At 50.9% G+C, this 14764-nt stretch overlaps 1 protein-coding gene across 1 annotated transcript in view; it reads right to left on the bottom strand.

The window, feature by feature from the left end:
- Nucleotides 1–1549: 1549 nt before the first annotated feature.
- FBXL2 (F-box and leucine-rich repeat protein 2) overlaps nucleotides 1550–14764 on the bottom strand; it is a 76519-nt gene continuing 63304 nt past the window's right edge. Inside the window, exons 6-15 of the mRNA XM_010835538.1 lie at nucleotides 12218–12286; nucleotides 12022–12117; nucleotides 11681–11807; nucleotides 11502–11576; nucleotides 10176–10306; nucleotides 9584–9644; nucleotides 8895–8939; nucleotides 8308–8364; nucleotides 4394–4606; nucleotides 1550–3530 (exon numbers count right to left, since the gene is read on the bottom strand). Coding sequence (XP_010833840.1) covers nucleotides 3423–3530; nucleotides 4394–4606; nucleotides 8308–8364; nucleotides 8895–8939; nucleotides 9584–9644; nucleotides 10176–10306; nucleotides 11502–11576; nucleotides 11681–11807; nucleotides 12022–12117; nucleotides 12218–12286 — 982 coding nt within the window. The 3' untranslated portion in view covers nucleotides 1550–3422. The remainder of the gene's footprint in view (nucleotides 3531–4393; nucleotides 4607–8307; nucleotides 8365–8894; nucleotides 8940–9583; nucleotides 9645–10175; nucleotides 10307–11501; nucleotides 11577–11680; nucleotides 11808–12021; nucleotides 12118–12217; nucleotides 12287–14764) is intronic.

A 14764-nucleotide genomic window follows, 5' to 3' on the forward strand; every position in this document is an offset into this window, starting at 1 on the left:
GCGGCCCGCGCAGGTGGCCGCCTGCCCCCTACCCGAGGCCAGTGCACAGTTCCAGAGCAGCCTCTGCTGTCTTTTTACACTGTATGCGGTTTGGAGATGAATGTAGACGTACTGTGGGCATTGACATTTCTGGGCCAGTGTGGTGTCTGTGGCCTGGACCTTCTGCTGACCTGGGCGGGGACAGGCCGCCGCGGACACGGGCGGACCGGCGGTCAGGGGAGAGGCGCGGCGCTTCTCCGAAAATCATGTCTAAGGGTGTGCGTCTGCGGGATCATGCCGGATCGGGGAGGATCCAAGCCAGGAAGACAGGCTTGAAGCAAACTGCATTATCAAGAGTACCTTGGTGAGAGGATCAGTGTAAATCCTAATAGGTACAAAGACTTTTGTGTTTTTGCTTTGTCACAGATTTATTGGAAAACTTTTTGCTTCTGCTTCCATTTTTAGCATTTGTTTCTGGTTTTCATTTTTGAATCCCAATGCCTTTTAAACTCATGTGGTTTTCTTTCTCCTTTTTCTGTCTCCAACCATTTAGCAACCGCCTCCCCCCACCCCCTTCCTATTAAACATTTTTAAAGCCCTGTCCTGGACATTGGAAATACACCTAAGCAGGACAAAACAGCGTGATAGCTCGTAACTTGGTGTTAGGGGTCTTCATCATCAGGAGTTGAAATTATCCTCGGAACACTAGACATCACAAACACTATCTGCACCGTCAAAATCCCTCACTCCTCCAACACGGAGCTTTAGTGCGATCATGGGTAACATTCTGGAGATTATTTAGGGACTTTTAGACACCACATGATAGCTTTTTTCTTCTATAAAAAGAGTGCCTCTTTCACAAAACCAAATGCTTGTCGGCCAGTATACTTTTCAAAGGGAATCACTGTTTTTGCAATTTTTTCTACTATCTTTCTCTCTTCCCTTCACCCAAAGCCTTCCCAAAGTTCATCAGCAAGCATTTGAGGCCTGTGGTGTACTAGACACAATTAAAAAAAAAAAAACTTCAATTGCATTTTAATTACACCATCTCTGTCTGTTTACCCAGCGTCTTGGTTTTGAGTGTTTTATTTGATGCTTGAGTTTGAAATCTCTCCCCAAAGGCAAAACTGCTCCAGTGGGTAAAAGCTTTGTATTTTGTTTTATTCATAAAGGGGGTTATTTGATATTAAAAGAAAAAGTACGATCCTTAAATATTCCATCTCTGGCCTGAAAATATCCCTCACTTGTATAGACGCCAAGCTGGAGCGTGTTCCTTTCTGTCATTCCCCCTTTGCTTTCCTACGACCACATGTTTTCTGTACCAATCACTTGGGAAAGAAGTGAGCTCTCTCTTCATTGTTTTAGAGTTTTGCTTGTCTATTTAGCATTCCTTTTTGAGTCTCAAGATTTATGGAACAATAAATGTCATTTAATGCTGTGTGCTATTTTGAATTCATCAGGTTTTTACAAGTGGGGTTAAAAAAAGAGCTCGTCAAACTTGAAATTACACCAAGCAGCATTGAACATTAGTCTGTCCCAGTGAAACAGGTTAAATTATGGCACCAGCAAATTTGCTACTTTGTTTTTTTAATAGTAGGATGTACACATTTCAGTATAATAAATGTTTTCCGATTGTTTTTGCAAATGTGTGTCTCATTTAAAATCCAAGTTCCTGCCCTTGCACTTCATGCCCTAGAATCAAGCAGCTCACTATGTGTGTTCTGAGTGCACACGGGTCCAGAGGGCGTCAGAAGAGCTGGGGGGTGTGTTCCTTTCAGTTTGTTGTTTTCTCAAAGCAAATGTAACCGAGCACAGACAGGTCATGGCTTACATTTTAAAGAGGAAGCAAACCTGCTCTCCTTACAGAGGTCCTGCTGCTTTGTAACTGCAGTCCTGTGTCATTCAGCCAGAGTCCAACAGCTTTGAGAGGTTGTATCCATGCTCCAAAGAGATAATGTATGGAAGGTCCTGGTCATTTAAATTTTTAAAATGGAAACTATACTCATAGCTTTCTGCAGCCCCCATTTCCCCCATACACAGTCATGTAGATGTATGTTTAAATAATTGCTATGGCATACATACAACTTTTAGATCAGGAAATACTAGAGTATATAAGGCTGCAAAATCACCAGGACTAATGCTTTTTCTGATAATCCTCTTAATTGACTTATCTGCCTTCTCTCCCCAGAATGCAACTGAGGTCTTGTATTCTAAATGATTCTAAAACTTTTCACCTAATAGAGCCCTAACTTTATTAGAACTATTTCTGGTCGTGGGAAATTTCTCTTTTGCTGTTTCTCTTCAGCTTCTCAGGAGCTCTGGGCTTTTAAGTTTGGTTGCTAAGAAGGGTTAGCACAGAGGTTCAGTGAAGGTCACAAGTCTGGCAGCACAGAGTAGAAACCAGATCAACTTATCAGATTTCAGATAACATTAGAATGCCTGAGTTTGGAAAATGGTTCTGGTCAGATATGTCTGCCACAAGATAATAGCAATAAAACCCTCTGACTGCAATGGTTTATTCACTTTTATATAAGTCTCAAAGGTGCCAACCCTTCACTGACCTGAGTTTTAAGTGTGTAAAGTTTTTGAATAGTTCTGGTGTAACTTGATTTCTAAGACTTAAAATAAACTTGGAAAAAAAATCACACCCATTCTACATGCATCCATTATTTTTAATTGATTATAGATAACTTGAGCCCTAAATTCTTTTTAAGGTCCCCCAAATTCTGTGAGAGATGACAGGATTAGCTCTTTAACAAAAACACATTCTGTGCTCCAGAGCTTACGATTTGTAATCAGGCAGCACGAAGTCTGAGTTGCTTTCGTTGTTGCTGGTCCCCGAGAGGACCTAGGGTGAGTTGACAGAAAGGTAGAGACCCTGCTCCACCCTTTCTAGAGTCCTCATTCTTTGGTGTCTCATGGAAACCTATTACCTTGCCTTCCAAGTAAGTCTCCAAATAGAAAACTGTCAGGCATTGTGAATTTGCAATATGGTTACTTCAATAAAGTTGCTACTTTAACCTTCAAAGTGGAAAAGTCCTGCTAATCAAAATGAATAAAAGGAGGTCATTGGCTTCAGTATCAGGTAGAAAATCAGCTTATTTTTCTGCTCAATTTGTGCTAACACTGATGGTCTGTTGAGGAATGCTGGCAAAGCCGAGGGTGGGAATGTTGTGCCTAGGGCAGCACCGCCTCCTGAGATCCAGGTTTCCCGTGCGGTCCTGGCTGCACTAAGACCACCCCTGCTTTGTTAGCTGACACAAAGCTTTGAACTGATTGCATCACAGCAGAACAAAGGTAAAAACGATCACCAGAGTTACCGCAGTCCCTGCTCAAGTCTTTTACCTGTAAACGCCTTTCTCACCGGAGAATCAAGAGAGCCAGAGACGGTGGAGAGCGGCACACCGAGTGCCCGGCAGGGCGGCGCGGCCCGCGGGCGGCCGTCAGAGGATGACGCAGCACCTGCAGAGCCGCGGCCCGCCGCCGCCCGCGGCCGTGGGCGGGGTGACGGGAGCGAAGTAGGCGTGGACTCGGACGTGAGGGAGCTGCGCCTGAAAGCGGAGGGGCGCGCCGGCTTCAGACCTGTGGGCAGGGGGGGAGCTACCCGCGTGACCCCAGGAAAGCCCGCAGCGCCCCACGTGGAACTCGTTCATCCTACCGTTCGGCAAATCCTCAACAGAATTTGGGGTGTGCGCTAAAGCTGCTCCTGTTTCGCACCCCCCCCGCCCCGCGAAAACAGCACCTTCTGAAGCTAAGAGGCGGTCCCCGTCCCTGGGTGCAAACCAAGTGGTGATGGGTAACACCGAGGCCTGCTTGGGGTCTACGTGCAGAGCTGCCTGAGCTTCTAAGCATATTCAAGAGCAAGGGCAGCGCAGGTGGGCTACGCGGGGAAGCGACGCCGCCACTACTAAGGCTCTCTACCTGGGAATTAGCAAAGGTCAAGCCTACTGACAGTGCCTTTGGTTCTTCAGCCCATTCTAGAAGCTGAATCTTCCAGGGTGGATGCTAATATAAGGAGATTTTGAGAAGTCTAAGGAGGTAGTTCTGAGAAGGCAATGGCACCCCACTCCAGTACTCTTGCCCGGAAAATCCCAAATCCGTGGACGGAGGAGCCTGGTAGGCTGCAGTCCACGGGGTCGCTGAGGGTCGAACACGACTGAGCGACTTCACTTTCACTTTTCACTTTCATGCACTGGAGAAGGAAATGGCAACCCACTCCAGTGTTCTTGCCTGGAGAACCGGTGGGCTGCCGTCTATGGGGTCGCAGAGAGTCTGACACGACTGAAGTGACTTAGCAAGCAAGGAGGTAGTTGGCATAACTCGGCCCCAGGCAGAACGGAGGAAACGGAGGCTGACTCTCCGTGCCTGCTGTCGCCTGAACAGCTCTGCCTGCGAGGCGGCTGTCCCCGCTTACCCGCATGCGCTTGATGCCGGCTCGGGTGACCTGCTGGCAGTCGTAGAGCTCCAGGCGCTCCAGGCCACGGCAGTGCTCCAGGTGCTCCAGGGCCACATCGGTGATGAGCAGGCAGTTGTCCAGCTCCAGCACCCGCAGCCTCTCGTGGCCACAGGGGCTGTTGCTCAGGTGCAGGATGCCGTCATCCGTGATGAGCTCACAGTGGGACAGACTCTGGAAGGAGGGGAGGGGCGGTGTCTGCAGGAAGCACGGCTCGGAGGAGGGAGGCTGGGCCTGGGGGCAGCGGCCTCTCTCATCGTCCCCCCCGGGGTAGGGATGGAACCGACACTGCAGGGGACGGTCCGCGCCGAGAGGACCCTGAACTCACCTCTTCCCGCAAACAGCGAGTCTACAGCTACACAGGGACCAGCTGCCTCCGGAAAAAAACACAAAAACCAGCTGGCCAACTTCTCCACGTTGGGCAGAGGAGAGGAGCCGGTGCAAGCGGGCAGAGGAGGCCACGGCCTGTCATGAACCCCACCCCTGAGGGCAGAGACCCCCATCAGGAGGGAACTCTAAACCTGGCGTTTCTCACTGAACCCCACACGGGGCACCAGCGTCTCCAGAGGCAGGTTTCACAGCTGCCTGGTGCCCCTGTCTTTGTATATGGGACGCTCCTTGCTCACCTGACCCTGATGGCCAAAGGGGGCTTGTATTCCCGGGTCTCATGGACTTTTAACATGAGAAGAGATTCTTGGCAGACTACCACCCCCAGGCACTCTACAGGCAGCAGGCTGAAACAGCCCGTCTTTCTGGCAAGAGGCCTGTGTGCTTGCCCGGGAGCTGATGGGGCAGCCTTCAGGTTAGGTGCCGTCAAGAGGCCCCCACACGTGCTCCCAGCCAAGGCAGGCAGATGCGCTCGCCCTCTGCTGGGCCCCCAGAGAGGTGTCCACACCCTCCTCTGGCAAAGTACCAGAGGCCACAGAGCTGAAGAACAGCCCTGAACTGAAAACCACGGCAGAGGGTTTCAGAGCAGACTGGATGAAGCAGATAAAAGGACCAGAGACTTGAAAAACTGGTAGTGAAAATCACCCAATCAGAGCAGCAGAAAGGGAAAAAATAAAGACAGTCTAACAGACTTACAGGACAGCATCAAGTGGACTAACATTTTCATTATAAGGGATTATCATTAAAATGTGAAAAGTTAAAGAATCTTAAAAGCAGCAAGAGAAAAACAACTTGTTATGTGCAAGGGAATTCCCATAAGACTACCAGCAGATTTTTCCGGAGAAATTCTGCAGGCAGGCCTGAATGGAGGGGCGCAATATAAGTGCTGAAAGAAGGGGGTAAAAAATTCCAACCAAGACTACCAGCAAGGTTATCACTTGGAATTGGGGGAGAGGTGGGAATTCCCTGGTGGTCCACTGACTAGGACTCAGGGCTTTCACTGCCAGGGCCCACGTTCCATCCCTGGCTGGGGAACTAAGATACTCGGAGCCACGCAGCGCAGCATGCGCCACACACAAGAGCCGCCTTACAGGAAGTGTTCAAGGGACTCTGTTAAGCTAAAAAGGGCACTAATTATAACAACATATATGAAAGCATAAATCTCACTGGTAAAGGCTGTAATAAATCAGGGAAGAAGCTAAACCACTGTAGTGTCCACAAAGGAACACAGTGTTTACTGGCTAGAATTCTTTATTCTTTAATAGCTAAAATTCTTGGATAGCTTCTAGGAGCAATGAGCTGCACTGATATTTTTTAAAAGCCCAAAAAACTGGCTCTGATACTAAGTGGAAGCCAGCCTCCCAGTGTCACTGAAACCACTGACGGATATCCTGCAGGCTGCAAACCCAAGGACCAAGGAGGCGCCTTAACCTCTGCACAAGCTCCCTGCGCTCCTCTGGGCTCTTCTGAATCTGGAATCCCCTTGTTTGCTTCAGTTTCCCTTTCAGATAGCCTTCTAGACTCAGGGTTTTTGAGAGGACAAGGCCCATCCTTGTCACAGAGCAGTTCCTTGAGGGGAAGAGGGGGGTGTGTACACACACTTGCCTCATTCATATGAAAAATGAACAGGACAGCTGGGACTGAAGTGCAGCAGATGAGGTGTGAGCGCCACCTGCTAGGGGCCACTCCCCTCACAGCTTCCTGCTTGCACAGCTTTAGTGAAAGATAAACACGTTTCACAATTCTGGACCCTGCCTCTCAGCTTCGGGGCTGGGGGAGGGCCCCCTGGGGAGGCAGCAGAGCCCTTCCCCAGGGAGGCAGGCACCGGCTTCGTGTCCACCACCACCCACTGCCGCTCACCCTTGGCTCCACCTGGGGGCCAGAGGCACGGCTACCACGTCCGCCCTCAGAGTGGGGAAGGCCCTGGGGCCTCCCTCAGAGGGACCCAGACCCGCCCTCAGAGTGGGGAAGGCCCTGGGGCCTCCCTCAGAGGGACCCAGACCCGCCCTCAGAGTGGGGAAGGCCCTGGGGCCTCCCTCAGAGGGACCCAGACCGGCCCTCAGAGTGGGGAAGGCCCTGGGGCCTCCCTCAGAGGGACCCAGACCCGCCCTCAGAGTGGGGAAGGCCCTGGGGTGAGGGTAAAGCCACTCCCCTGACCCTGTCACTCTCCAGAGCCTAGGGCAAGGTCTGGCTCGGGCGCCCCTCCCACAAGACACACTGGCTAAATCTGGATTTCGGCTCACCTGTCTCCCTGCTCTTCTAATAATTCTCCATGCTTTTTTCTCTTTTTCTTTACTTGAGGCCCTTATTTGGGGTTTTCTTAGAGTCTCTCTTAAGTCCTCTTTCTGGGGGTTGCTTGTATGAGTACAGGGGAAAACAGAAGATTTCCGTCACTGGAACCACCGCTGGGGACAGCAGTCTTTGAATAACATTTCCTGCTGGAGTGCACCCCGCGCTCCAGGAGCTGGGGAGCTGGTGGGAGTCCAAGACCAGGGTATCTCAGGGTCAGGGAAAGGCAGAGAGAGAGCCTCTGGGCAACCGAGGGGAAGGAGGTTAAACCAGAACAAAGCCCGGGACTCCTGACCTTCCTCACACCTCGGGGACAAGGGGTGGAGAAATCCCATCTGAGGAGCAGGTTCTGTCAATTAGAAACCGGATCACAACCAATTGGGAGTGAAGACACGAGAAGTGCAAAATCGTCGGCAGATACAGTACAGGGAAACCGTTGCGTGGAAAATCTGGAAACAGGTAGGTCCTGACTAGCTCTGAAATCTGACCCCAAACTCCAAAAGACAGTCCCAGAGCTGTCCAAAGCCTAGCACGCTTGTGCCTGAGGGAGAAGGACCCAGGAGAAATGTGGAAATAAGGGGAACTGGGGGCGAGGGGGGGAGTAACTCAGGCCAGATGGCGCTTTGATGATGCTATAAAACCCTGCTGACATCCCAGGACAGTGGGCAGACCAGAGCCCAGGGAAGCCTCACTATCTGGGCAGCTCTGCAAATGGCACGTTTCTGAAGCGCTCCGCACCTCGGCTTCCTTGCTGGTAAAATGGGGTGTCCATGGTGCCCGCCTGGCAGGGCTGTTGGGATCGAGTCTGAGTATCTGGGGGAGCAGGCGGCCAAGTTCACACAGCGGGTGGAACACGTGTGCGAGGCCCGCGTGCCCGAGTGCAGCACTCCTCACCGCTCATTCTGGACCTTTCGGTATACTCACTAATCCCCCCTCCGCAGAGACACATGACCTTTTCACTCGACAGGTTGACCGTGAATTTGTGTAAGGACCTGGGTCCCTGTATTAGGTTCACATCCAAAAACGAAAACGGTAACACGTAGATTCTCTACCTCCCAAGTCAGCCCAACTAACAGACCCCTGAAACCAAGGATGATGGACGACACCCTTCCAGACAGGAGGTTCCTGCGGTAGTGGGGCAGGGTGGCGGGGCATCTCTCATCCCTGAGAGGTAAGTCCACCACCAAGAGCTGACTCACCAGGGCTTGCAGCTTAGGACAGTGAATGGAGAGCTGGGTGAGCGTGCGGTCGGTTATCTGCAGAGAAACATGCTGTGTCAGTGTGGCTTCCACACCGGAGCGTACCACCTAACCCCGCTTCTGAACACAAGAACCAAACGGTGCAAAAGAGAATTAAAAACCCACGTCAAGCACACGCGGGCTGGGAGCTCTCTCCTCACCAGCAACCTCAAATCTGCTTACTCCCCGGGTTGCGAAGCTGTTCTCTCTTTACCCTGGACCCCCACAGGGTGCAAGGCACAAAGCGGGAGTGGGGCAGGGGGCCCAGGATTCTTCTCTGTGCAGTCGCCTCATCACTCGGCATGCAAGCTTTTTTCTCCCAGAAGTTATGTGGAAATGAGGGTTTCTTTTTTTTTTTTAAGTTTGGCAAAAGATGGTACTATCTTGAACTCAGCTCTGATGACTGAGAACAGCCCAGAGTGTACGCCTCGCCCTGACACCCGTGCTGGGCCAAGGAGGCTCCAGACCAGAGCGTGCCAGCACCTCCGGTTACACCTGTCTGTCCGTGGCTGCAGGGCGCCCTGCAGGGCTGTCAGGGGTGCACTCACCAGTATGCATTCTTCAAGATCCATTTTCTCCAGGTCGTGGCAATTCTGTAAGAGTTCACGAGAACCCATGAGACATCCCCTGCTCCCACAGTGACCCAGTGAGCCGGAGCATCTGAGCAGGTGCCCTTGGAATCACAGTCACGTGGAAGTGAGCACTGGGGGCGGCCACGTGTCCTTCTCTCGTCTACACCTTCCCGGGGTCTTGCAGGTCCCAGCGTGTAGATTTTAGCCACTGAGGGGTTTCTGGGAGGATACGGGGTGGGGCGCTCACCACAGGGTGGCTGGTGGGGGATGCGATAGGAGGCAGAGTCACAGCAGCCCCAGGAGGACAGCGGCTCTGGGCAGCAGGGGGGTGTGGAGAGGGGGGCAGAGGCAGAGCCCGGCACAGCTGAGGGATGCTGCTGAGACGAGAGTCGGGGTCTGTGAGGAAGGGCTCTCCTGCAGGGAGGAGGCTGCTTCCACTGTGGCCCCGCCTGACAAAGTGAGACTGAGGGCCAGGCCCCCACTCCTGGTATAGAACCCCCCAGCTCCCGGGCCCAAGGGAGAAAATATAGAACGCACCCCCCAGCCCCAAGAGGACTCTATTCTACTTGGGGCCTGTCATTGCTGAAGGCCATTTTTTGCACACTCCGAGTTGCTCTGGAGGGAGGTGGCTGAGAGGCTGGTTGGTTTGGTAACACCTGTCTTACCCGAGCTAGAAGCGTAAAGCCCGCATCAGTCAGATGGGAACATCGGGCGGCCTCCAAGATCCTGGGGTGCGGAGTGCGGGGGAGACACAGGAGCAGCGGGTTAACCACGCAAAAGGAGAGCCTGCTTTACAGTGCTGAGTTTACTCCACTCTTTGACACAGAACTGAGGCTCAAGGAGTCCCACTCCAAACAGGGCAGTAAATACAGGGATCTTCCCACAATACCAGCACACGACTGCTCTTGTTTTTCGCTATTATTCCAGTATGTATTGACTTGTAAACAATTAAAATGTATTTTCACTGCCCCTCTGCTCACACAGATCACTCACATGTCAAAGTAATGGCAGGACGAGGCCAAACGGGTGGGCACCTGAGTGATGCCCATCAGGAAATGCAGACTCAGGTGCCCTGGGGATGGACAGAGTGACGCCCTCCAGACAGCCCCAAAGGAGCCAGTGCACGCTCCGTCCCGTCCCAGCTCATCTGACAGAAGCCACCGACTCAACCGCTGCCTCCAGGCCTCCTATTCCACCGGCTGCGAGAAGCCCCCCGCCCGCCTCCTGCTCGGCCCCAGGCCCTCAGAGTGCACTCACTGGAGTCTGGGGCAGTTCAAGGCCAGGGCTGTCAGGGAGGCGTCAGTGAGGCTGCCGCAGCCGGACAGGCAGAGCGCCTGCAGCCGCGGGCAGCCCCGGCACAGCTGCACCACGCCGTCGTCCGTGACGCGCTGCGGAGCCAAGCGCACTGTCAGAGGCCCGGGGCGCCACGCGGAGCCTCCCGCCCGCCGACTGCCCGGGGTTACCCGCGACTTAACGACTTAACGTTCATCCTGACAGTGTAACCAAAACAAGGTTAAGTACAGGGAAGACAGGTATTTATGTTCCCTCTGCACAGCTTTAAAATATTCAGGCATTACAAACAGTAAAATTTTAAAATTCCACTTCCTACTCAGAGTCTTTTTCCAGGAAAAATTCATAAACTTGTGTTAAAAATCAGATTTAACAAACAGCTCATGAGATTTGCCTGGTTAAGTAACATCAATTTTTGGTTGGATTTCTACAGATTATTGCTAATTAAAAGATACCTATTGTATAAATCATATATGTGTATATTTATATTTCCTGAAATGGTTTAGTAAATCACTAAATTATTGATAAATGGCTTAAATTCTACGAATTTAGCTATAAAGATTGAATGTCTTTATTTAAATACACTAGTTTCTGTAACTATAAACATGTACGTTTATGTCAGACTTCAGTCCCCTACCAGTGCCATCCTACATGCGATTCAAGGTCCTGTTTCTGAATGGCGCTGTCTCCTAAGGTCAGTATTTCCTCATAAGATAGTTTCTGGTTTATCTCCCATCACTAGGGACTTAAAAGATTTATGATTCACTCACTAAATGCCAAATACAAGGGATTTCATTTAATTTTCTCAAAAATGACATTCTCCTTGAGAAACCCAGCTGGCTGCAGCAAGCATCTTCTTCAATGCTCAATTATCGACAACAGTGAAAAAACCAATCATCTTTCACAGGCTGATCATGCACTGATGCAAATCACACCTCACCCTTTATTCTTCATACCTGTTACTTCCTTTTATGCACTGAGGCACCATGAGAGGTGCCATCACTCCCAGCTTATAAGCAAAGATATAACACTGAGACCTCCCCAGAACTGCTCAGGTTAGTGACTCGTTCATGGCATCCTTGATACCTTCAAATAAATCAAGACTCTCATCTCTGCTATTTTTAGGGGAAATGTTCATGGCTCTGCATTGGCCTTTCTGTTTAGGTTCCTATTCTTTCATCTGTGGGAAGCGGTGGGTCACAGAAGGACTTGGGATGTGAGCTAAGGGAGTGGCGACCCCTCAACCCCCAAACCTGCCCTGGAGGAAGCTCGAGGGAAAGGCATGCTACTCACGGAGCAGGACTGCAGGTTGAGGCTCACGAGCTCATGGCAGTAATTCTGAACGTGCTTCAGAGCTTCGTCTTCTAGCTGCGAGAGCGGAGAACACAGAAGAGGTGGAGCCAGCTGGGGGACAGGGGGCCCTGGCTCCCCAGTGACGCGCGCGCAGACAAGCCGGGCGTGCGGACGGGTACCTGCGTACAGCCCCTCAGCAGCAGGGCCCTCAGGCCACGGCAGCCGCGCACCAGCGCCTCGACGCCGTCCTTGGTGATCTGGTCGCACCACGACAGGTTGAGGTACTCCAGGTGCCGGCAGCCCTCGCTGGGAGATCAGGAAACAGCCGCGCCTGTGCAGTCCATCCCACGGAGAGCGCAGGCACATCTCTGAGCTCAGAGACCCACAACCAGTTCCCGGGAGAGACCTCCCGGACTGAGCCGCCCACTTCCTGCCGCAGGGGGACCGAAGGAAGGTTTCAAACACCAGGATGCTCGAGCCTTGGGTATTGCTCGTGACCGCCACTGACAGGCACTCTTACCTGATCCCCTTTAAGGAGCTGTTTGTAATGGACACGCAGGAGGTCAGATCCAGATGTTTCAGTTTGGAACAGAATCGGCTAAGGCTGTAACACGTGCTGAAAAAGGACAGGTGGGCTAAAGGTATTTTCAACCACCTTTCCCTCCCCTCACTCTCCCAGGGTCTATCAGTCACCAAAGTGATTTCTGGTACTTTACCTGTCAGTGATCTTTGTGCACCCATTGAGGTTTAAATGTTCAATGTTTCGGCAGTTCTGTGCAAAGGTCCTAAAATGAGAAAGCATTTCTAAAACTCCCTGCAAGTTGCGAGGCAGCCACCAGAGGGCATGTGGAACCATTCACATTGAGAACAACGCTCTTCAAAAGCTTAATTTATGGTGGATCTACTCTCTTAAGTTTCTAAGTGTATAATATGTAACTGTTGACCACAGCTACCAGTGTCCTTCGAATTCTGACCATCACAGGAAACAGCTGAGTTCCTGTCGTCGCAGAAGTCTGCTGGTGGATCGAGGCAGACTGCTTGGGAGTCTGCCATTTCCAAGAAGTTCCCAAGTAATGCCAGTGCTGCTGCTCTGGGGACACCACTTGGAGAAGCAAAGCCCTAGATAGACTGCGTATCAGCTGAAACGCTCCTTCACTCAGCCTCTGGCAGCTGTCTGAGAGCAGTCGTCGGGCTCCCAGCTCTCATCTACAGAGAAATCAGCCGGCAGCAACAGAAGGGGTCGAGTCCCTCCTGTGCTGTGCTGTGCTGGCCCTTCACGGGCCCTTCCGGAGGAACCATCTCTGGCCACTGGCAGGGCCAGTAATCGATCAGTATCAAGGCCCATTCTTTACTAGTGAGGACACCGAGTCATGAAGGGTGATGCCCTCAATGATTTGGGCTTGGCAGCATGGCCAGAAGCAACACCCCTAACTCGCCACTTACTCCTTAACATATACAGCAAGGACTTGCTTAGGTCATCTGCATTTCCTTGAAATATGGCTTCGGTGTATCTTACAGGCTTGAGTCCTGATGCTTCCATGTAGTACCCAAAGGTCTCCAAAACCTGGCCTCAAACCACGCATCAATCTTACCTGCTCTTTCTGCTCTGCGGTGGTGTAGGTAAAGGGAACCCAGCTGGAGCCTAGTGGACTCCCTGATCTGAGTGTATGGAGTCAAATGTCTGACCATGGCTGTCAGAGTGATCAGAGAAGAGTATGGGAATGGGGAGGACTCCAGAGATCTGCAAAGGGTTCCCTCAAGAATTCAGCAGAGTACTAGTCAGCAGCGTGTGCAAATCACCCCAAACCAGGGAAGGACTCAATGAGAAGCATTAAGGGGACAAAGCCAGAGCTCACCCAGGGTGAGTAAGAGTACCCATGCCCATGGGACAAGAGTGAAAATGCATCACGCGTGGGGCACCGCACAGAGCACTGAGAAGCGTCGTGCTTCGGAAGAGCAGTACAACCGTCCCTAGACTAACCACTGCTTCGGTCCAACCTATTAAAAACAAACAAAAAAAGATCTCCTAGTTCAAAGGAACTATGTCCAAGTAACTCAACTACATCTCAGAACAAAACTCAAGTATATTTATCAGAATACAAAAATACTCTGTACCCTAAATAATATTCACAATGTCTAGCATTAAACAAAAAATTACCATCCATTCAAATAAGAAGGAAAATATATCCATAATGAAGAGAAAATTCAATCTAGTAAGGCCATCCAGAACTGACACAGATGCTAGACACAGCGAGGGGTGCCGTGCTAAGCTGCGTCCTGCTCGTACAACCCCATGGGCTGTAGCCCACCAGGCTCCTCTGTCCATGGGATTCTCTTGTCTGGATTCTCCAGGCAAGAATGCTATAGAATACTTAGATCCTCCAGAGGACCTTCCCACCCCAGGGATCAAACCTGCATGTCTTTCACCTTTCCTGCCAGGGCAGGCAGGTCCTTTACCACTGCAGTGCACCACCCGGGAAGCCCAGAAACAGCGGACAAAGGCGGTAAAAGTTACCACAACTGTGTTCTGCACAATACACTTCTATGAAGCTGCAGTGAAGATGTTAATTAAACATCTCATGTCTATTAAGCATGTTACACAGAGACATGAAAGACATAAAGATACAAATTAAACTTTTAATAGGAAAACCACCATGACTGAGATGAAAATGTACAAATGGGATTAACAGTAGATTGAGAGTGAAAGAGGAGAGTGAAAAAGTTGGCTTAAAGCTCAACATTCAGGAAACGAAGATCATGGCATCCGGTCCCATCACTTCATGGGAAATAGATGGGGAAACAGTGGAAACAGTGTCAGACTTTATTTTTGGGGGCTCCAAAATCACTGCAGATAGTGACTGCAGCCATGAAATTAAAAGACGCTTACTCCTTGGAAGAAAAGTTATGACCAAACTAGACAGCATATTCAAAAGCAGAGACATTATTTTGCCAACAAAGGTCCTTCTAGTCAAGGCTATGGTTTTTCCAGTGGTCATGTATGGATGTCAGAGTTGGACTGTGAAGAAAGCTGAGCACCGAAGAATTGATGCTTTTGAACTGTGGTGTTGGAGAAGACTCTTGAGAGTCCCTTGGACTGCAAGGAGATCCAACCAGTCTATTCTGAAGGAGATCAGCCCTGGGATTTCTTTGGAAGGAATGATACTAAAGCTGAAACTCCAGTACTTTGGCCACCTCATGTGAAGAGTTGACTCACTGGAAAAGACTCTGATGCTGGGAGGGATTGGGGGCAGGAGGAGAAGGGG

The sequence above is a fragment of the Bison bison genome, unplaced genomic scaffold, assembly GCF_000754665.1.
Source record: "Bison bison bison isolate TAMUID 2011002044 unplaced genomic scaffold, Bison_UMD1.0 scf7180017864043, whole genome shotgun sequence".
Lineage (NCBI taxonomy): Eukaryota > Metazoa > Chordata > Mammalia > Artiodactyla > Bovidae > Bison > Bison bison.